Source organism: Melanostigma gelatinosum (genome assembly GCF_949748355.1).
Source record: "Melanostigma gelatinosum genome assembly, chromosome: 7".
Taxonomy (NCBI): domain Eukaryota; kingdom Metazoa; phylum Chordata; class Actinopteri; order Perciformes; family Zoarcidae; genus Melanostigma; species Melanostigma gelatinosum.
This window is the reverse complement of record NC_136640.1, coordinates 13,632,368-13,655,511: the sequence shown is the minus strand read 5'-3', so window position 1 is coordinate 13,655,511 and position 23,144 is coordinate 13,632,368. Positions and strand designations below refer to the sequence as shown.

Here is a 23,144-nt window from a genome sequence, read left to right as displayed (position 1 = left end):
AAAACATCCGTTGACTGGGGAAAGAAAAGTCTGCCTCTCATTCTCTCCAGGGATCAAAGAGACCAGTCTAATCACTATGAAATCTGTCACATTTATCCTGGTTTGAAGAGACATATTGACTTACAGTAGGCTTACTATGTTGTGAAACGTAAACGATCTCCCTCTCTGTCCCTACACATATTTTATAATGAAACTTCCAGGCTCTGTACATCAAACAGGCCCGCACAGAGAGGAGGAGGAGGGGGGGGGGGGGGTGAATGCATATGAAACAACAAAACCCCAGACAAATAAACAGCGCAGTGTTCCCATGGCAGCGCGGTGCAGTAATCTGACGGCTGGTTTCCCATGGCTGTGTCTCACTGCCCCATAGACCTCCACTCTGTCTCACTGATGGCTCCTGTGATTGCAATCATCCATCTTACTGTCAAAGGCAAAAAAAAAAGGAGGGCAAGAAAGGGGAAATCACACACCATCGCTCTCGCTCTCGCTCCCTTGTGTCCAGCAAACAAGCCACCCCACTGTGAGCAGAGCCAACACATGTGTGTGTTTGTATGTATGTATGCGTGTGTGTGTGTGTGTGTGCTCATGCTTATGTGTTCTGCAGAGAGAACATGTGTGGGTGTGCATCTTTAGTTCGTCTGTGCCTGCTCATTATACTGCATGATCAGTCACTGGAGTGTACGCGGGGGAGCCGTGGACATGTCTGATCTTGCAGCTGATCAAAAGCACCAGAGACTTGTTCCCTTGTGGCCGTGCAAGCGGGCCTCATATCAACATGTCTCTGTTCAGTAGACAGGAAAAACAAGAGGGGAGAGACAGAGGAGGAGGAGGAGGAGGGGGGGGGGGTACATCAGGAAAAGACAGAAACAGGCAGGCAAAGCACAGATGAAAGGGTGCGTAAAGAGGCCAGAGTGGAATATATGACAATGATACATAACCGCACTTTTCTGCCTGTTCTGATGAGCTAATTGAAATGGCAAAAGCCAGCTCTGTATTTGTCTGTAGATGTAATCGCATGTGTGATCCCTCTCTCTGCAAACCTGACAGCTCTCATCACCACAAGATAGAGAAAAGGGAAAGAAAAAGTGCGAGAAACCCTTTGCCTGTCTGCTTGCAGGTAAATCAGATGTTTACAAACTTCCCTATGGATGTCACTGGCAACCTTGGCGACGAGAATTTTGTGTTGTGTTATCAACCCCGGAGAGGACAAAGAGCAGGAGTGAAAGGAGGAGAAGAGCCAGAAGGATGAAAATAAGAGGAAGAGGAGGAGGAGCAGCAGCGAAGCCTCTGCCTGTAAATAGTCTCCCCACGCTGTGAGGCTGCGGTGCACAGTGTAAACTTAATTACGTGCAGCAAGGAGGTGACGCTACCAAATGAATCCCTTTGTTGTTGTGACTTTAATCTTACTTCAATAACGAACACAGATAAATATCTGCTGAGCACGGTGTTTCGCAAATGAAACAACAAAGCACACTTGAACATTGTTTAGTATAAAAGATAATGGAACATGCACACGACACAACAAAACAGTATTTAAAAGGTAAACTCTATAACATGTGATAGTCGGTTTGGAAACAACAGATACAGACGGATCCATCTCTTTTCTGCTACTGATGGTGAAGGGAAAGGTTTGACATATTGGTTTGCTTTCTCGCTTGGATTGAGAATCAATACCACTCTCGTGTCTGTTTGGTAAAAGTAGCAGCTGGTTAGTTTAACTTAGCACACAGACTGGAAACAGGGGGAACCCGCTGAGGGAGTTTTCTGAATTAACAGGATTATTATTTTAGACTTCTGAGAAAGGTTTTAATTGGAGAAAAAAACTCTGCTCTGAATTTTGATACCTCAAAATCCCAGGAGAAGCTCTCATTTACTTGAGAGCTCGATTTCATGGAAGCAAACATGTCTTGTCTGTTTAGTTTAAACATGATGGCAACTGAGGCACAATTGCCTGATTGTCTCTCGAGTCCCTACGGAGCCAGCCTGAATGCATTTAAGATGCATCATCTTATATAAATATATGTATTACTCAAGAAAGACACGATTAGGCCTATCTCCCAGTATCTCAAATCCAAACCAAGATACAACTGGATTCAACTAAACAGACAGGACATGTTTGCTTCCATGAAATCAAGATCTCAAGTGATTTTCAAATATCTCTTTAATTCACAAAAAAAGAGCAGAATTGTTTTCCATGAAAACTTTTCCCATGATTCTGAGATAATGATCTTGTGAAGTAAAAAAAACAGGGCAAGCTTCTTTTTTCTCAACTGAATGCAGTGAGCCTCTGTAGCCTGGCTCTTTCTCAAGTTACAATAAATCGTCCCATTGTTCTGACTTGGGAGTGACGCATATTTCCAAAAGGGTTTCCACCACTCATAAAGTCACAACAAATAGCTGTCCTTAAATGGCTTCTTACATTGTGTTACTATTTACACAGTTAATAAACTTAAAATGAGCTGAATTGGTTTACTGGTGTTAATGTTGGATTTTGCAGATGTAACTTTTACGTTGGTGGCTTTGCCGCCATTTTTACATCTAGTTTATTGACAGTTTCCCCTCCCGGTTGTCTGGCAGATTGTCGTTCATCAGCTTTGATTTCATGCAGATTGAACAAATGACATATCAAATCTTCATTGGTGAGCTTTAGAGGTGGTGGTTTGATTTTGTTGTCAGAGCCAGGCTAGCTGTTTCCAGTCTTTGTGCTAACCTGCTAACTGGCTCCAGTTTCATACAGCATAAAACCATTAGAGTTTTAGAGTCCAGAGACGTATTGTACAATAACCATATCAGCTTGGAGACAATTCTCAGAGGCAGTTTATGAAGAAGTCAATGTAATCCAGTTTAGTGCTCCATCAGCCGGTCGCGCGAAGGTGCACTGGAGCCGAGCAGGGATTGCCGTTTCCGGGCCAAAACTCAACTGCTTAAGCATCTCCTCCTCTTGCTTTCCAGATGTGCGCTCTCCAGATGCTATTTCACCTAACTTTATTTTAAGCAGATACTCTTGGCAGCCTGTCATGTCTTACCTCATGCTTTAACAAGGCGGAGCAACCAGAGAGAGACCGAAAGATGAGAAAGGAAGAAATATGGTTGACAGGCTAACACAAGATGAACCCCGAAGTCGATCGAAGAATGTGTTTGACACTAAATACTATATTTTGGGTCCAGCTCTTGGGAACTCACATTGCAGCTGGAGGAGATTTGCGACATCAGCCAAGGAGACTGATGTGTTTACTGGGCAGTCTGTTATCTGAGGAATGAAAGATGCCAAAACCCTCATAACATTTTATGAGATTATATTTCATGGTGCAACATTGTACAAGGGCTGCTGATAAGGTGATGTAGAGTAAGAGCATACAGCAACAGGGTCAAAAAAGGCAAATAAAGCCTTTCACGTGGATAAAATGCTCAACATCTCTTTGTTTTATACAGCTGTTAAAAGACAATAGTAGGCAATACAATTGGAATAATATGAGAAACATGGTATAAACAAAAAGGTGTTTGTTCAGTCAATCAAAATTTGCCACATCCGTCACAATTATACACATAAATACAAAATTAGACGAAACCCTTAAAGGGGGGTTCGCCTTAGTCTCCACCCCGGTACTGGAGCTTGAAGAGGGTTTTGAACAGGCTCAAGTCGCTTGGTCTTTGTGGCAGAGAAAGACAGGGGGTCCGAAATGCTGCCGAATCCAGATCCCTCAGAGTTCTCTGTGTAAAGACATGAAAGACAAGTAAAATAACAAGGTCAAAAATATTCGTCTTTAAATAGGAATAATCTGACATTTTGGTCAAATGTTGTATTTGTTTTCTGCAGGAGAGTTAGATGAGTTGACCAAAACCACTGTTTGTTAAATATGAAGCTACAGCAAACTGGAAATCAGTGGAAACAGTTAGCCGGGCTCTGTCCGAAAGTAACAAAATACTTTTACCAGCAACTCTAAATCTCACTGATTAACACGTTATAGCTCGTGTGTCAACATTTTTTGGCGGGGAGCAGTAACCTCCCGGTTGCCTGGCAACTGCTCAGAGCCAAGAAATAGTCCGGCACACGACCCACAAAAAAAACGGCAGATTTTTTGTACAGATATATCAGATCTTAATTGGTGAGCTTTAGAGGTCAGGCTAGCTGCTTCTTTGTGCTAAGCTAAGCTAGCTGTAGCTGCTGGCTGTAACCCTTAAATTGAGAGTGGTATCAATCTTCTCATCTACCTCTCTGCCAGGAAGCGAATGAGCATATTTCCCCAAGATGAGGCCTGGAAAAACGTTTTCCTCCATCTATGTTTTTCTCCTCACCATGAACGCCAATCATGTGCTCCAGGATGAGGACCCTCTCGGCCAGGATCTTCAGGGCCTCCCTGAGCTGCTGCACAGCCTCGCCCTGGATAACACCACCGTAGTTTAGGAGAATGTTTCAAGTGAGCTCAGGGGGAAAAGATAATGATGTCTCTTACCTCATTCAAGCCTTGTCCTGGCTCTCCTTTTGGCCCGGGTGCTCCCTGTGAAAACAGAGTTAACTAACCTGTGTGTATAAGTGTGTGTGATGCAACAACCTTATACTTACAGATAGGCCCTGTCCGCCTGCTACACCTGGAGTGCCCTGGTAGAGAGAGAACAGAGAGAAGAGATTAGGACTCCTGCTCGCTCACACATTTCACCGGCTTGCATTCTATATCCCTCCGTGCTAATCCACCTCTTCACCAGATCTCCAATCTGAAATCATGCTCGGAGAGGAAGGGGATCAAGTTTAAAGACAGAGGCCCACGAGAGAGCCAGATAAAAGAGGGGACCCGACATGGCCGCCCTGATTAGTGAGGCCTGGCCTTGGACGAGACAGAGAGACCGAGAGAGGAGGATTAGTCACAGCTCGGAGTGAGTCTTTGAAGAAAGGCTTGTTCACCTTTAATGTATTGGAGATTGCATTACGGCTAAGACCATTTACAAAACATAGAACATAAACTATTTTGATGGTTCATCAGACTAAAATATGTTCAGCCAGCCTTCTACTCTAACAACAAAGCAGCCTCACCCTTTCTCCTGGATCTCCTGTAGGCCCGGTATCCCCAGGTATGCCTTGGAGGCCCTCCTTGCCCTTATGTCGATAAAACAGAAGGGCGTGTATCAATGATGTCATACATTTATGTTGTTTATTGATCAACAGATTCAGATACTCACATCTCGTCCCGACAGGCCTGGTAATCCTGCAGGTCCTCTCAGTCCCGGAGGCCCTGCAGCGTCATTCACAAAATCACAATGAGGGAGATGAATGTCAAATGTTTGGCTCTGACTATTGTGCAATGTCAAAATTAAACTCAGTCAATTTAACACTGCTTAATTTAATTCAATTATACGCTGGTGAGAGAGATTTTTCAGGTCTTACTCAATAAACATTGAACGCCTGTGTTTTTAATGTTTCACTGAAATCTTTAAATTAAGAGGCTTTAACAATGTTTTCACACAACAAAGTCACATATATAGTTTGTGTCTGCTTGTACCAGTGTTTTATTGAATCAATACAAGGCTCATATTGAATTCCATTCAAATAATTACTTATTTGTTGCAACACATTTATATCAAACAGAAAATGATTGTCATTGTGTCAAAGTGTCTTGTGTTTATTCTGGTGTATTGTCCTGTAAATTAGCTTGACATATTTTCTTCACATATTGCAAGTTTGGGGATCTTGACTGGGATTTAAAATAAAGTTTTGTGAGTTTGAGTTTGTCACATTTGTAATGATGGACCCGTCCAAGAGGTCCAAAATCATGACAGGAAACAGCTTATATTCATACCTGAGGGGCCGAGGGGACCAGTTGGACCAGGAGGCCCGACGATGATCTGATGAGCAGGAAGATTCTCCTCTGGGGAAAACAACAACACAACTTTACATGAAAAATGTAATTTAATCTTTAAAAGACAACAGAGACTGTAACGACAGATTAGAAAAATTAAATGAATACCACTGTATATTCAGGGTCAAAATGTAATTTACAACTTATCATTTAATGTTAACAATGAATAGTCATATATATATATATATATATATATATATATATATATATATATATATATATATATATATATATATATATATATATATATATACTAATGTCCATTAACCGTAATTCTGGAATCAACTGAATTATCAAAAGGATGTTGGCAAAATTGGCTAAATCTCCATGATTGCATTGTTGCTGGCGGCCAAAGCTGTTCATGTCTATCAAATCTTTGTTTCCAATTTTCCTTTCAAACAGCTGTTTGCTGCATCCATCCATGCACTTATACTGCTGAGGCCTCAGCCTGAACCTCAAGGGTGGGATCCTTCAGACATCAAGGGCCACCAGTTAAACTACAGAGTTTCATCAGCAGTCAACAGTAGGATTAAATCCAGTAACAGCTGGTCGAGCTCAAAGAGCAGTAAACACTTGGACATCATCTGGGAGGTGGAAGTTGTGCCTTGTTCTCAGCATGTAGTTTATTTCAAAGTATGCTTGTAAGGTATAAATTTTGTTTTATACCGCACCACACTTCCTCTCCACTTCAACATATGCTCCGAGTCAGTGTTCCCCCGTGTTGAGACAGCGTTGTTACATTATGGCTACAGTCCACAGAAAGGGTCTAGAAGGAGCAGATTTCCCTCTGGAACAAATTTTCTAATGTTACAGTCTCCTCGAGCCTGGCTGCCTCCCCGAGAAACTCCACATGAGTGGCAGACTATCTCCTCCTTCGCTCATAGCTATAGCCCAGATTTTGGCTCTGGGCCGCGGCCTCTTCCCCCAAACGCAGACTGTTGTGCTGACAGCTAACAAATTAGGCCTGATTTACAGCCAGTTGGCCCCCCTCAGTTTACATGGCCCCACAGACCCAAATCGACATAGTTCCAGACCCGCAGACACAGTTCTGGGCTCAGAGAGGCAGACGCAGCCAAAAGCCCAATCAGAGCCAGAAGTCTCCATGAGGTAATGATTACAGCGTGGACTTCTGCTGCCTCCCTGTGGTGAAACCTAGGTTTTAAACATGAGCGATGGAATATTTGCACTGACATATTTCAAAGGATATGAAAAGTTAATGTTTCAAACAATGAGAAATTAATTATTTTCATGTTTAGCTCTCTATATGTGTATTTTTGAGGTGTAGACAGAAGAGGCGACGCTGTATTAAAGTGGATAACATGAATGAAAAATGTCTAAATATATTTTTCCAATTAATTCTGTCTTTAAAAAAACAAACACCTGAGCTAATCTTGTGCAAATGATTTAGCTCACATTCAGTATTTGGCTCCATTGTTGGTGATCGTGTTGAATGAGGTTGCAATAAACAGTGGCTCAGAGGCAGCAACACACACGGAAACTATTAAACTAAATCTAAACCAGCCCTTCGCTGCAAAGAAACAATACTCTCCCCATTATGCCGAAAGCTAAAGACACATATTGCTGACTTAAACACTTGGTAAAAGCTACAATATGCTCTGTGCTTCCACCTGTGCCCCTTTCAAACCAATTTCCATACATAGCAACCCATCTGGCCTGGGTTTGTGCTCTGCCTGACACAATGATTGCAAAGAGAACAGGATGAACATCATGCACGAGATTGTTTGAAAGCACACGAGTCATCAAAACAGACCTGTGGTTTTGGCATTGACTCGGACAAACGCTTGAATGGTTTTACAATTGTTTTTGTGTCAGAATTCAACCATGTGTGTAAGATCGACTTCCATTACGCTGTTATTTCAGGCCATCTGGGACAATTCAGCCCAAAGTTACTGTAAAAGAGTGAATGTGAAGGAGAATAGTCCGCTAACCTTGATCGTCCACGTGAAACACGTCACCGCGCTCTCGTACAGGAGAGGAGCTCGGCCCTGGAGCACCTGGTGGGCCAGGAGGGCCGGGGAATCCTATTACTCCTGCTAGACCTCTGTCCCCCTTTGGTCCTGACCACCAAGGTAAAACACAATGAATCAATCAATCATGTCAAACAGACGTTTGTTTTTTAAAACCATCTTTAAATGAGCAGGTCAGACTAGAAGGTCTGATGATATTTTACCGGTGGGTCCAGGGAGGCCTGCTCTTCCAGCCGGACCCGGAGGTCCAGCAGAACCTGGAAGCCCTGGTGGTCCGATGGGCCCTGGAGGACCAAAAAAACAAGAGACAGTCAGAGTCAAATGTTCACTTAAAACATCAAGAGGAAAGCAACACAACTGATGAAAACAAACTCCAGGTGTGGGTTTGAAAGAGGTCTAATAAAAGACGCTAAGATACAGACATTAAGATATCAACGAAACGGGTTTGCTTTGTGCACATCTTTCGGAAAGCTTGTTTTTCATGATGAGTTGTCACCTGGTAGCAGGTATGATGGCGGTCCAATAGGAGTGGGTTGGGGAGCGACCACCTCGTTGTCTGTTGAGCCCTCTGGTAAACTGCTGGCTGTTGGCAGGGATGAGCGTCCGTCTCCTAACAGCTTGATCTGGAACAACAGCGGAAGATTTCAGATACATCTGCACTCTGGTGTGTACAAAGTAATCTGTGTACACATGTGTACAATCCCTTCAAATAACTCATGGGATGAAGACAGGCGTGTGGTGATCCTTGTTACCTTTGATTCAATGGCATTTATTCTGCTGTTCATGTCAGTGAACCTGGTACAGTTCAAACACTCTGTAAGAAAGAAAGACAGACAAGGATGAGTTCAGTTCCTGGGCATACACGATTCTTCTTCTTCTGCATCTGTCTCTTCCTTTCCTTCTTGCCGTGTCTCTTTCATCCCTGTTTCTTGTGTTCATCCTGGCACCATCAGGAGTGTCTCTCTATCTCACACTGAGCAGGTCAAGCCAAGATACACAAGAACCATCAAACCAGACGTAGAAATTGATTCGGCATTCCTCCTCAAATCATATAACTCACTCACACAATAAATATTATCAGACCTCACGTGAAATTCTCTCTGTCATACGCAAGCCTGGTGCACACCTGCTTGTCTCTTGACTCAGCATGTTTTCCGTCCGTCTGCCAATTACACAATTTTATATTTTTCTCACCGTCAACAAGTCCCAGAAAAAGACCAAAAGACAGACATCCACTGTTGTTAAAAACACATCAATGACTTCATTATTATTCATTTGGAGTCGTGTTTCTGTCCACCTGATGAAGTCCAACATTCCCTCTCTTTTGGCTGATTCTAGTCTATTAGCTCCTGAAGGAAATATCTGGTGAGTCGCTAACAGTATCAGTCCGCTGCTTGGTGCTGAGCAGGTATATTTTCGCAGAAAACCACACTGAATAGAATGGTGAGAGTGACCCAAAACAGTAGCAGTGGCTGTAAAAAGCATTAACATGCACAGCAGCTGGGTTCTAACGACATCACCAGATCAGACATCACATCAGTAATGCGTTTGAACCACAGTGGTTCAGATCACTCAGCGTCCTGTGAGGAGTTACCGGCAGCTCTACGGGCGTGGTTTAGGTGTGTGTGACACGACACAGAGAGGCGACTGTTCGTTCTCAACAATGGCGGCTCCTAAAGGGCACCATCCGCTGCAATTGGATTGGATGCTGCAATAGCATTATTCACCTGCCATGTATTTTTTGAAATTATTTGAAATTTTTTGACATTTCTTCCCAAATTCTAATGTAGTTCAACCAAAACAATGAGCTGAAATAAACTGAAACTCTTTGTTGACTTTAAGGAATGATTCTCTGTCTCCAGACGTATCCTCTAACACTTTAACAGCATGTCAGCACCTTTTTGCGTATTTTCAGGTTTCTTATATTCATTTTTTTGTGTCAGCTCTTGCATATACATATTTTATGCCTGATTGAAATTCTTGTTTGCCAGTGACTTTCTGTGTTATCTTTAGTCTGTTGTGAACACTCCTGTCAAATTATACCATTCTAGCACTAAACCGCAGATACCTACACATTCCTCTCTCTCTGCTGACATTTTATAGAAAAACCCAGTATTTGGTCTAAATGTGAGCCTTCCTCTGGCCTACGGCTCATAAGGAGTCTGGAATGTCAGCTGTCAGTCCCACAGACGGGACCCACCCACATTGTGGTCATAGCAGGGAAACCCAGAACGAGGAACAACTGGTGCTCATGAATAACTTCCAACAGAAATAACCCAAACAGCTAAATCAGAGTCTCTGACACGCAGGGTGCTAATGGCAGCAGCTGAGTTTTCTGCTTCACTGAAGTAGGACAGGGTGTGTGTGTGTGTGTGTGTGTGTGTGTGTGTGTGTTAGAAAAATTCACTCGAGACTAGTGTCAAAAATCATTCATCATTGGACATTTATTCTTTGCAAAGAAGGAGACAGGGTTGATTCACATACAGAATGTACATCAAGACCGAGTCCTGTCTCCGAGCCTCTGGTATTTATACTCAGTAAACAACATGCAGTGGGCTGGCACAGGGTAACACACACACATTTCGCGTTTCACACAGGCGTCTACGTATCTGGACACTTTAACTATTTGTTCAAGTACAAAGGTCACTTTCTCGTAAGTCATGATCGCAAATCAGCCCTGTGTAAGTATTGACGCTTTCTACACGTTTGTTATCATTCTTATTCAGGACAAACAGCTGAAGTGTTCTTTCGGCAATCAACTGCTTCTTAATAGATTCAACATTTGCTGAAGACCTAGTATCAGTGAAAGTTCGCACTAGGACCCAGGCCTTAAACACTACAGAGGAGATGAGCTTCTGTTAAATGTATTATCACATTCTTTAATTATTAAATGCATACTAATTCGTCATTTAGATTTTTCCCAACAGTGTGCGTCTACAACCATGTGCATCCAGTCCGGTGGTGTATCAGTCTGCGTGGGAGTGGTTTCTCTCAATGCCTCATTTCAAACTAAATCTTGAATCTCGCTGTTGGAGCGCAGCCACAAACGGAAACAACAATCAACAGCTTGACCCACATACACATTCCTCAGGATTCATCAACACAAATACCGAGAGCTGTTCAACCGCAGAGTACAAAATGACCCGACATGAGTTTGTCGTGACTGGCTGCACTGAGGTTTCTTCAGCGGCTACACAAAAGGACATCAAAGCCGCGCACAGCACAACGGCAAGATTGTGGGCAATCGTGGGCTCCACACTGTGAGAGGACTGATGAGTTGATATGCCTTCATCTCCTCCACAGTTATTCATCATCAGCCCAGAGGAAGTCTCCACCCTCTGACACTCTTTATGTACAGTGCATCAATCTGTGATGCATTCCAACAGTTATTCTGTTATGATGTGATGACATTTAGTTTTTACAACCTGACATAAAATAGATATACATCCTCTGAGAATGCCAATGTCAGTCTGTGAGATCCACCACTGTGGTTCAGGCTGAAATATCTCAACAACGATTCAATGGATTTTGTACAGACATTCATCGTTACCAGAGGATGAATCATGAAGATTTTGGTCCTCCCCTACATTTTTCTTTCACGCTACTATGTGGTTGACATTTTAGTTTTTCAGTTAAAAGCCTTGACAACCATTGAAGTAATTGTCATGACATTTAGGGCAGATATTCATGGTGCCCAGAGGATGAATTCTCCCGACTTTGGCGATTCCTTAACTTTTTGTCTATCATCAGGTCAAAATTTCACGTCAGGACTCTCTACCTCCTAAATATCAGCAAGTTAGCATCTTAAATGTGAGCATCATGAATCATGTCTGCTTTGCTGTACGGTCAATTGATAACAAATATAAGCAACGCTGCCTTGTCCATGATGGTTTTCTGCTCTGTAGGGCTACGCTACGTCCACTGCTAATGAGCTAACTTGTTTAGACCTCATCTGTTGTCCAACAAGAGCCAGAAATAGAACCAGCCATATGGTATTATGTCATAAACACAAGCCACAAGAAAACACCACAACTGAGTCAATCTACCAGAAATGTGAACCAGAGCAAAACAACGCTGTTTTCTTATTTTCTTGTTTTTTTTCAAGGTGGCAGGCAGGATTCCTGTGTTTGCAGTTGGAATTTAATTATAGTTAGAAAACCAAACTTCCGCTGTGCTCGAGCTGATGTTTAGAGCGGTACCGCAGCTATAGAGTCTGTTTGGGTCCATGATTACACCATGGCAACATAAGACAGTGTTATTTTTCTTGGATTTCTCTCAGCTCATGGGAAAGATTCAGAATTGTGTTGTCTTTAGTGAAGTCAAATAAACAGAGAGAATTGGGAACTTTTTCTGCTCCAAAGAGATTTGAAGGAAGGATTTGTATGTTTGAAAATGTTACTGTACAGATGCGACATCTGATGCTAATGGAAATTCACTGAAAAGTATGTCAAGACTTACATTATGTCAATTAAAATATTTTACTCTTTTTTTTATTCCCATGAAAAACATAACAAATGCAATATCACAAGACACGTGAAAATGATTAAAATGACAGACACCAAATCGCATAGAATGCATTTCACAAAAGTATCTGATTTCTGGGTAATACACCATGCAAAAGTATTAGACATCCATATGATACAAAAGGAAAGCTGACGTTGTGAGATAAGCTCAATTGTTAAGTCTGCCGCTGACGAATAAGAGACTGACCTCCAGGCGAAGCACGAGAGTGTAAATATGATTAGAATCTCTTGCAAGATATATCTTAATTCAAACATCAGCAGAAACCAAAACAAATAGCATATTTCATCTCAGCAAACTGCAAAAACATTGACTTGTTTGGTGAATCATCCCTTCCCTTATTGTGTGATCTACAGTACAAGACAGCACTGGATCATTTGGCAAGAGTGTAGCTCAGACTGTGGGCATCGTCTGTTGAGACAGCTACATTTCCTACATTAGACCTGGATATTGATCAAAGAAATCACTCTAAGTTTCTCACAGTTTATTGTACACACACACACACACACACACACACACACACACACACACACACACACACACACACACACACACACACAGAGAGACAGACAACCACAAAATAAGCCATGACGCACACAGCTGTGGACAGTCCTTTTCATTGCCACTAAACACTCTGTCTGTATTCGTGGGCAGGACGGAAGGGTGATGTATTGAAACATCTTCTGGACCATCTTAAGAGTTCCTGTCACGTCCCCAAGATACACAGACAAGTGTGTGCCCAGTCTGTGAGCTGTGTGTGTGTGTGTGTGTGTGTAGACCACAGTCTGCCTCCAAGAACTGGCTTTGACCCAGGAGCCTGTTGTGTGTCGGCCCCAGCCAGCAAGTGGTCAGTTATTGCTGGCATGGAGAACAACTGACACAGAACACACACACACACACACACAAACACTTGCACAGACAGACACACACTCCGTCTGTCACAAACTCTCTCACTCACTAAATCACACACCCACTTTGACCGCGGTGGCTGGTGGAGGACGGTGAACTTGGCTTTTTCTTCTTCTTCTTTTTTTAAACCAATATGTCTCGTCCACAGTGGGACCATTTAGCATTTTTCACCATGATGCCAGCGGACAGGCCGCACAGCATTTCTTTAAACTGAAGCTTTGAAGGATTCAGCAAGTAAGAAATATTTGGCAATTAATGGAAATTCCCATTCAATTTGATGCATGGGGCCATTATTTCATGCACAACAAGATACAGTCAATGACTAAATAATGGACTTCAGAACCACAATGAGGTGCCATACTTCATCTCACATTCCTCCTTGTAAAACTAACTGCCGGATGGATTGTCATTAAATTAGTTTTAACATTTTTGATCCCCAGAGAAGCTGAATCTCACTGACTTTGGTGATCTCCTGACTTTTCACGTGGTCCCAACAACTATTGGATGGATTGCTATGAAATTGCACACTTTCCCTCCAATGCACTCATCGGGTCTAAATCTGTCTTGTATTTTGGTTTATGACCAAATACATGAAAAAAACTGAGTCTCAGTTTCACTTTGTGTTTAGTAAGGATGAATAATTATGCATACTAACATAATTATTAAGAGCATGTTACAGTGCCGTTAGCATGGCTGTAGACTCGTGTTCTTTGTATTTTTTCTTGCACATATTTGCACAAGTGGTGATAAGAGAAGCCACCACAAACAATATATATATATTTTTTTAGCAAAAATAAGACCTAAACAGCCTTACACATTAAGAGGCAGAGCTCCTGACCTGTCTTGACTACAGGCAGCAAAAACCTACTGATAAATACATTAACCTTCATGGACATGTGGCTTTGATTAACCTCAGAAACCTTTTTCAGGAACTCAGGAACTTTACCTGCTTTACTTTGCATTAACACGTGTGGAGTTGCAGACAGAAAGATAGAGGGACACATGGAGGCAGGAAAACCAATGATAAGCCGATGACAGAAATTAAAAACTCCAGAAGGAGCGTGAACAGGGCGTCATCCATCAGGCATATCAGACCAGCACCAGGAACAGCTGAGCTATCCAACAGCCCTCAACAGGTCAAAGGGTAGAGTTTGACCTTTATCTGAGCACAGCCAGGGATGTAACGGAGACATCAGTCATATCCTCACTCTGCAAAGGTTGCAGTCTGGAGGAGCACATGTGGGATATGGTTCTGTTTTATCACTTTACTCCAAGGAGAGGAGAGCGGCAGATCTAAAGGAAACAGGAAGTTAGAAAAGTGGAAAGCAGCAGGGACTATAGAAGATAAAGAGCCCGGCAGTGGCAAGAAAAAGCAAGGGCAAGACAAGGGTAAACGAGCCAAGGGGATGAGAGCAGATGGTAAAATGGAAAAATGGAAGTAATTAAAAGGTTTCAAATAGCTGTGTTCTAGATAATCCCTCCAACACACTTCCTCCTCATTTCGCTGCAGAGGGGAAACAGTGACTCGAGCAACATCATAGCTTTAGCATTAACAAATTAGCACAGTTGACATCCTAGCTTTTAGGCACCTTTTCACTTCTTTAAAGAAATTCATTGTTAACGTCCCTAAATACAATCCTGTGCTGTCACACTCAGCATTCAACTTTGTTAAACATCTTCTGCTGAGCTTTTGCATGCGATCAAAGGCCACTGCTCTCATCGGGGGAGGTGCTGGAAGAAGCTCCCTCACACACAGACGTTACCCACAATCCCTAGTGTTAATTCAACGTATGTGTGTAGATGGGTGCTGGGGGTGCTGCTGTGATGGAGCAGGGAGGAGGGGTGCAGGGGCCAAGAGCAGGGAAATTATGAACACATTTCTCCCAAATGTGTTCCATGCCGTCATGTGTTAGCACAACTCTGCTGAAAGCAAAATGTAAATCTTGAGATGCACTGTACACAGTCAGCACAAACCTGAATGTAAAGAATATCGAGGGGTCAGGGTGTCGATGAAATGTATTCAGAAAACACCCACTTTCCATTCGCAAACACACAACAATTCAAGCTTTGCGACCAGCTCGGCTATGGACAAAACACGAGGACTTGTGAAGGCCAAAAGCAACTGTGAAAATACTTGCCATTCATCTTGATTGAGTGATTCATGAACCAGATCAGATTTGTGCATATGTAAATGCTAAATGTCAGACATTTTAAGGGCTGCATGCTTATTGTTATTGGTATAATTATTTTCTCAGTTAATGGGTGTAAATAAATTCAGGAAATAGTGACGGATGTCCATAGCAATTTTCGAAAGCCCAAGACAACATATTTAAATTGCTTGTTTTCGTCAAATATTCAGCCTAGTGTCACAATAACACAAATAAATGCAGAACATTCTGACAATTGAGTGGATGGAGGAGAGCAATGATTAACCGACTGTCGAAATAGTCGCCAATCATTTTTCTGTTGATCGACTGATCGATTAATCGCATAATAGGTTCAACTCTTAACATTGATAAAACTGTGAAGCCTCCATTTGGGGCTATTTTCAGGGAAGAGACAAGAAACTTGAATCCTAAAGCCAACAAACTGTGATAATGTGTGCATTGACACCAGTGCAGATTTGTACTTTATATTTGTCAAAACAAAGAACGTTTTTTAGAAGGAATAATGGTAAGAATGGTTGAATTACCTTGTTGTTGAAATGTGCTATACAAATAAACTTGCCTTGCCTTGCCTTGCCTTAAGAAAAGAATAAACCATGAGAGTGAGGCATAAAATGACTCAGAGTTTTGAAAATGAAAACAACAGGAGTGTGTGCAGGTGAGAGAAACAAGCATCTCCTCAACTTACACAGACTTCAATTCGACTCTAGCCCTGTTCATGTCTTTACGTCTCTGAGGGCCTCAGGGGCCTCTGAAGTGGAGCCAGAACCCCATCAAACTAAAGCCAGAGGTGATGTCATCTTCACTGGTTGAGGCTGTCTCCTCTCGCTCTGATAAAACAGCTGGCTCAAAGCCTCCACTGCAGCAGTTTTCACAGAGCTGCATACACAATGTTGGCTAAGTGACATAAAGACACAGGGATGAATGCAACACGCACTATTGTCCATGATTAAATAATTAAGGTCAAGATTTTGGGAATCACTGGTGTTTACTTTCTTGCAGAGGTTTAGATGAGAAGATTGATACCACTCTTATGGTTGGGCAGTAAATCAACAGCTGAGTAGCTTAGCTTAGCATGAAGACTGGAAACAGGGGGAAACCGCTAGCCTAGCTCTGTCCAAAGGTAACAAAATCTGACCACCAAGACGTTAAATCTTGTTTGTTTAATTTCAGACCAAAAACAAACTTAAAAAATGCCCAATTTTGTTTTTTTGGGGAGTTATTACCATAGAACTTATTCTTCCCCAGGACTTCTGTGAGGTCTCTATGCTCCCTCAAAGTTGTAAAACACGATGTCATCCCTTCCCCTCCAATAAGCAATTGAAACAAGACAGTTGAAATCAAATAGCAACATGTCTGTATTCAACATGTAACAGCTCTCCAGAAATCAAAACCAAGAGGGTGACATGTACCGAAAATGACCGACCTATAAGTCATAAGATGGGGCATAACTTTAAAATGTTCTCCTGTGGTATTATCAACCATTATTTCTAAGGTATTCCTGATAGCCATCAATAATTAATTTTTTTGCTGTGCAGAGGTTCATCTACATGAGGAGATCTACCAGTCTCTCTTTCGGAGCTGTAGTCTGATCCTTGCACAGTCACGTATGTTACGAAGAGCTCGTGGAGGAGTGTCATGCTCATTAATCTCAGTGGGGCCTCTTTCCCACAGAACCGGCACTCTGCTTTGCTGCCGTCTGTGCAGCTTGTAGCAGCTGGAGCCCTGTGGAACAGGAACACTCCACATTACATTTCACTCTTCTCTTCTCTTCTTCTTCTCTTCTCTTGCTACACAGCTGTTTCTGCACTGCCAATTCTAACACCTTGTTGTTCCTCGTGCACAGGTCCTAACTTTCTCCCCTCAGTGTTCTCTCTTTCTCTAACCCGGACGCACTGCCAGCTCGCCCTCCTCTCCTCAGTGTGAAGCAGACTGTCGGTGACATCAGCCTCCGTCTTTCAGGTCTCCTCGTCGAGTCGAACGTGGCCTTCTGTTCCGTTTCTCCATATGGAGGCAATTTTCCTCCTGCTCTGTAGCCATTAGAACTTGCAAGTACATTTCAGCCAACGTTAAATAAACAGCCAGATTACTTCTTCACACTCCTGCAACCACTTTGGTCTCAAGTGAACCATAATCTCTGGCAGTACAGACTCGGCGGATGTAGGTTTGTGTTTATCTTTGTGTGGAATAATGGTCTCCAAAGGCTTTGTCTGTGTTTATTCCATTAGTATTAACGTGTGTATTCTGAACTTGTGGTAAATCTTGGCCCTCCAAGAGCAACAACGAACCATTTGTGCAAAATGGAACAAGGTGTGGTAATTATGACCAATAAGCAAAACTTGAGGTAACTGTTAATCTTGGACAAATGTGAACAGAGCAGGCCAGTGTTTTTCAATGAGCATTGCCCTGGGACCCCAGAAAATCGAACAGTTGCTGAGTGATTTTAATAGAAAACCGTTAAAATAACTCCTCAGCATTTTAAATAACTCTAACGAAGCCAATGCAGTTTCTTCAGGCTGACTGTGGCGTCTCGCCCCTTGGTGAAAATGTTGGTCTTCACTGGGCTGAGAGTCTGCGGTATATCCAGGAGCAGCGCTGGCCATCATGAGACCGAGCATGCCTCCAACTTTACAAGCTGCTCTGCTGGACGTTCCTCTGAGCTTTTGACATAATAGCCATGATGACATTCAGAGAGACAGACAACTCTCTGTGCCGTCTACAGTTAACAGAGAGTACATACGCACAAGTTCAAAGAAAGAAGAGATGCAGAATGAGACAGTCAGTGTTTTCTAATCTCCTTCCAGACACAAATTGCACGGCCGTCTAAAGAAAAGGTATAAAACCACCGGGCACAGGACCCCTTTCAACTGCTGCTTTACTGCACTCCGTGCAAGTAAAGTAATCCAAAACAGGCTTTCAAACTTAATTCAAAACAACTTCACAATCATATCAAAAGCCTCACCGCTGCACAGAGGCACGTTATTAAACTACCCGACGACACACCACCAAACATAGAACAAGGCTTTGGTGTGGGTAAAGATCTAAAAAGACAGATGGGTCTGGGCGAAACACATTGGGCTTTCATTTCAGTCCTTGAGAGACTTAGCCTCTGACCACATTCGCCCTTACATCATGCGAAGACGGAAAGAAAAGGCACAGATTAGACACTCACCTTCTCTACACTCTTCTCCCACAAACCCTGGGCAGCATCTCCACTCCAGTGCAGTCACTTGCTTGTAGGCAACCTTGAAGGACGGCCTGATCAGGGTCCTGTAGCTGCAAAACAGCACAGGGTAGTTATGTAAGTTATTGTAGTAACTTACAGAAACACACACATACAAATGCACAGACATGATCAAACCAGCAAATATCAAGATCTGATTGTTTTCCTGGTTTTACTTTTGTAAAAGGTCTTTCAACATTCATGACAAGAACAGTAACAGCATCACAGCACAGCTGAAATAGCTGACAGGAGAAGAGGACTTGGCTGAAGAGGAGCAGGTGTGAGGACTCTGAGGGTACCTGATGACTTTGGTGCAGGGTCCGGGCCACCGGCAGCCATGAAACACTCTCTGAACGGAGGTTTCTGTCCCGTTGTGCACCTGACAGGACACTGTTCTGGAAACAGTATACTGACACCAGTTCCTACAATACAAATAAAATCGATTTCACACTTATTAATAAAACTATAAGATAAATAACAAACATAATCGATGCCAATAAGACATGTCAACAAAATGTGACAATTTAACAGAGCTGCAGCAAATTTGTTTCTGCTAAAGACACAGAATCAGGGTTGTATTTTACAAAATGTGTAGTGTGAACATGTGCTCACCTGAGTTGGGTACGGGACCCGGTACCTGGTGGTCCAGTGATGCCGCTCTGCTCCGATTTGATGCGCTGTCGCTGCAGAGTGATGCCTGGAAAGTGATAAACAAACCCTGTTCCCAGCGAAGGACAGACGAAACTTATCCACATGCACAGCACGGAGAGGAACGATAAAGCCATCATCTCCTTTTGACTTATTCCTGACGGAGATATCCGCAGATATAGGCTACCGACGATTCTCAAGTAAATCCTGAAGTTCTAAATCCCTCTTTGACAGATCTACAGAGTTGGAATGGTGAAAGAAAGCCTAAGAAAACCTCGCTGAAACCATCAATGAGCCCGTCAATTCGTCTGCACGAGGAGAAACAAACTGGCCCCCTTAAGAGCCCAACATGAATGACACCAGACTCTTACTATAGAATAATGCGGTTTTCTGACGTTTGGCATCGTAACGAGGACTGAGCAGTCAAATATCCAGAGTGCGTAAAAAGCGCGCAATGTGAGTGCTGGAGACGGAGTGCGTAAAAACGCATCTGTCTGACCGAAAACCACCCTTGAGTTTTTGATATGACTGTGATGGCCAAAAGTGAACTCACGTTCACTGAACTGGGTCGTGGTGTCTGACTCTCATGTCTATTGTCTCTATTCTCCTAACGTCCTGATGACAGAATGAACAATATACGTATTAAAGCCATAAACCGACGGCAGCCCAACAAAGACAGATATGAGTGAAAACAGTAGGATCTTAAAATAATTTATTGTGGTCTTTGTTCGTTTTAATCAGCAACATTACAACAGATACAATACATCATTACATAATGGAAGACCATTTCATGTTTTTAACGAAACGTTTATCATACAAAATGACAAATGATTAGTAACATTCAAGATTTCACTAAAGTAAAAGTACAAACGTATTAAGCTAAATGTAGGCGACTTTAAGAAGTATTCGAGTAAAAGCATTTTTTTAAAATTCATAATCCCTTTCAGAGTTATATTTATCATTATCTATATATATTTATACCATATTGGAACACTGCTGATGCTTTGATTGTAAGCTGTATTTTAATGTGACAGCCGGTGGAGGTGGAGCACATTTTAGCTACTTTATATACACTTTATATAAACTTTATATACCGTTTGTATGTAACCTAAAGCACTGCATCATATTTTATGATTTTTTTTTTTATTGGCCTCTATATTTCAAAGTGAAATCAAACTTATTTTCTGGTTTTGTCGGGGACCCACTGACTGGTCCCAGTACTCAAACAGTTTCGAAACCACTGTGGGAATAAAGTGAACTTCACCAGGAGGCCGGCAGCGCCCCCTGCTGACACTCCAGCGTCTGTACAGGCCGCAGGAGGAAGGAGACGTGTCCCACGTTCAGATCAGCTTGAGCGGACAGATGGAGACAGACAACACCGGTGGCAACATGGGGGAAAAATCAGACGTGGAAATGACAGAAAACCCATTAGAACCTTTCATTGACTCTCTGAGACAACAGCTGGAAGACCAAGACCCCGTTTTTCTTATCGGCGTCATCGTCGCTTTGGCTGTCGTTGTCATCACCTGTGGTAAGAAGTTACCGTTTGCATGCTAACATAGTTTAGCAAGCTAGGCCCAGCGTTTAGTCTAGTTTAGCACAGTTAGCTAGAAAGTGTAGGGTTTCTGGAAAGCAGTTTTGTCAGCAGGATATTCTGCGTTAACCTGTTCTCTCTAATTTCCATTTAATTAGGAAACATGTGCCTCAACAAGGCCAGTATCCAAATTAGCACGCTAGGAAGCTAACTGCTAAGCTAAAGCAAACATCTGTCAGCTGTGCAGCTTATTAATGTTTTCAACGGAAGTCATTGAACTTCGTAGAGTATCTTTGGCTCATCGGTAACAGTGGGGGTTAAATCAGAATAAGTTAGTAACTGGTCTTTCTGTTTTTATCTCTGCAGTGTTTCTGAAGTACTTCCTCTCCAGCAAAACTGTCCGAAGTGCTGTCCTGCTGGTCGGGCTGTGTGACGCTGGGAAAACCCTCCTCTTCAGCCGGGTGAGTTAACTAAAACGTGGTCTATCACAGGGTGTTCAGCACAATGACGGACTGATGCACGGTTAGTCTGCTCTCTAAAAGTGCATTTCATGTTCTGGCAGCTGTTGTCAGGAAACTTCAAGCGGACACAGACCTCCATCACTGACAGCAGTGCTCCATACAAAGCCAAAAACGAAAGGGTGAGTAAAGAACAACCTCATCAGGCATCATACCTTCATGATGAGCATGGTTTACAGGTGTGTCTCCCCCTCCCCTCCCCTTCTCTCCCCCTCCCCTCCCCTCCCCTTCTCTCCTGTATTCAGGGCAGCACCTGGACTCTGATTGACCTGCCTGGACATGACAGTCTTCGCTCCCAGTACCTGGAGAAGTTCAAATCTTCAGCCAGGTGAGAACAAAAACAGCCTGTCTGAGTAACGTTACATCCTGTCTTATCGCTGAGGTCATTCCCATCATCACTCTCCTATTCCTCCCACTCATCCCGTCTTTAGAGCGATTGTGTTTGTAGTGGACGGCGCTATTTTCCAGAAGGAGGTGAGGGACGTGGCCGAGTTCCTGTACATCTTATTGACGGACACAGTGATCTCCAGGAATGCCCCGGCTCTCCTGGTAGTGTGCAACAAACAAGGTTCATCGATCCTTTTGCTTTCACCCCATTTATCAACACTTAATCTCTTGTTCTTCATTTTCTACACCCTAAAGTTGCTTATTCCTTTACTGGTCTCTTTATTTTGCAGATATCACCATGGCAAAATCAGCTAAACTGATACAGCAGCAGCTGGAAAAGGAAATGTAAGTACAGCTACTGATATTTTTGGTGTGTTTTGGGGTGTTTGTTTTTACTGTCTAGTCAGGTTTTGGCCATTGGGAGCAGTTGGGATTCATATTAGACCCGTCCTGAGCCCTTGGTTTGGTGAATAACCTTTCACGCCTCGTTTCTCGTAGGAACACCTTGCGAGTGACGCACTCTGCAGCCCTGAGCTCTCAGGACGGCTCTGTGGGCGGCAGTGTGTATCTGGGGAAAAAAGGCAAAGACTTTGAGTTCAGCCAGCTGCCCCTGAAGGTGGAGTTCCTGGAGTGCAGCGCCCGCGGCAGCAAGGGTGAAGAGGGGGGTGCAGACATTGAGAGCCTGGAGAAGAGTCTGGCTAAACTGTAAAGGCAGCAACTAAACATCCTCAGTGCAGAATTTGACTCGGGCACAGACCTCAGTAATCACAGGAGGGAGGACATCTCAGTGGAGATTTATTTGACTGGAGTTACCAGTCAAACATGGTCCTCTGAGCTGGCTGTCAATGTAAAACTTAATTACATCAAAAGGTGGAGGAACTTTTGAGACAGATTAAATTAAAAAGGACTGAAATAATGCTGTGGAAAATGATGTCGCAGTTTATCAGGTCGCTCTGCAGTGCTGTGGAATGATCGTGCTTATTCAGTGTAAATGTTACTGTGAACATCCACTTGAGAGCATTATTTGGCTTTAAAACAAATCTGGTTTAAGGAATTTCTGTAAAGTACAATATTTGCTGTTACTGCGATTCAAAGAAATGGATACAGGATGTCAGAGTTTCCCCTTTTTTGTTTCAAACTTCAGCGGCCTTGTGAAAACGGGCAGGAATTGGATTTCTTAATTTACTTGGACAGTAAGACTTGTGCCTTTATTTCTAGGATTCTTATAGAAGTGTTTTGCTTGTTTGCAATAGAATGGTTTACTTGTTTGAAAGTGTTGCGTGAATTTGCAATGAATGTATGAATTTATTGAGATTTTGTGTTGTGTAAAAAAACAACTTGACAATAAAGTGTTTGCTGCTTGATTGATTCAAATGAGGCCACACAACACATTTTCTTA

The 23,144-nt window shown here is 42.8% G+C and overlaps 2 protein-coding genes across 2 annotated transcripts; one reads left to right on the top strand and one right to left on the bottom strand.

Moving 5' to 3' along the window:
- Window positions 1-1,422: 1,422 nt before the first annotated feature.
- col26a1 (collagen, type XXVI, alpha 1) lies at window positions 1,423-19,579 on the bottom strand. Its single transcript, XM_079271220.1, has 14 exons — window positions 19,271-19,579; window positions 18,958-19,080; window positions 18,608-18,711; window positions 8,593-8,654; window positions 8,337-8,463; window positions 8,044-8,124; window positions 7,802-7,930; window positions 5,793-5,861; window positions 5,176-5,228; window positions 5,030-5,092; window positions 4,565-4,600; window positions 4,455-4,499; window positions 4,297-4,381; window positions 1,423-3,711 (listed from the first exon to the last, which is right to left on the bottom strand). The coding sequence occupies exons 1-14, from the start codon at window positions 19,444-19,446 to the stop codon at window positions 3,572-3,574; spliced, it is 1,293 nt and encodes a 430-aa protein (XP_079127346.1). The 5' UTR covers window positions 19,447-19,579; the 3' UTR covers window positions 1,423-3,571.
- A 1,049-nt stretch (window positions 19,580-20,628) lies between these two features.
- srprb (SRP receptor subunit beta) lies at window positions 20,629-23,134 on the top strand. Its single transcript, XM_079272569.1, has 7 exons — window positions 20,629-20,837; window positions 21,207-21,301; window positions 21,403-21,480; window positions 21,604-21,686; window positions 21,790-21,926; window positions 22,036-22,090; window positions 22,244-23,134. Exons 1-7 carry the CDS (start codon window positions 20,669-20,671, stop codon window positions 22,452-22,454), a joined length of 828 nt encoding a protein of 275 aa, XP_079128695.1. The 5' UTR covers window positions 20,629-20,668; the 3' UTR covers window positions 22,455-23,134.
- The last annotated feature ends 10 nt before the right edge of the window (window positions 23,135-23,144 follow it).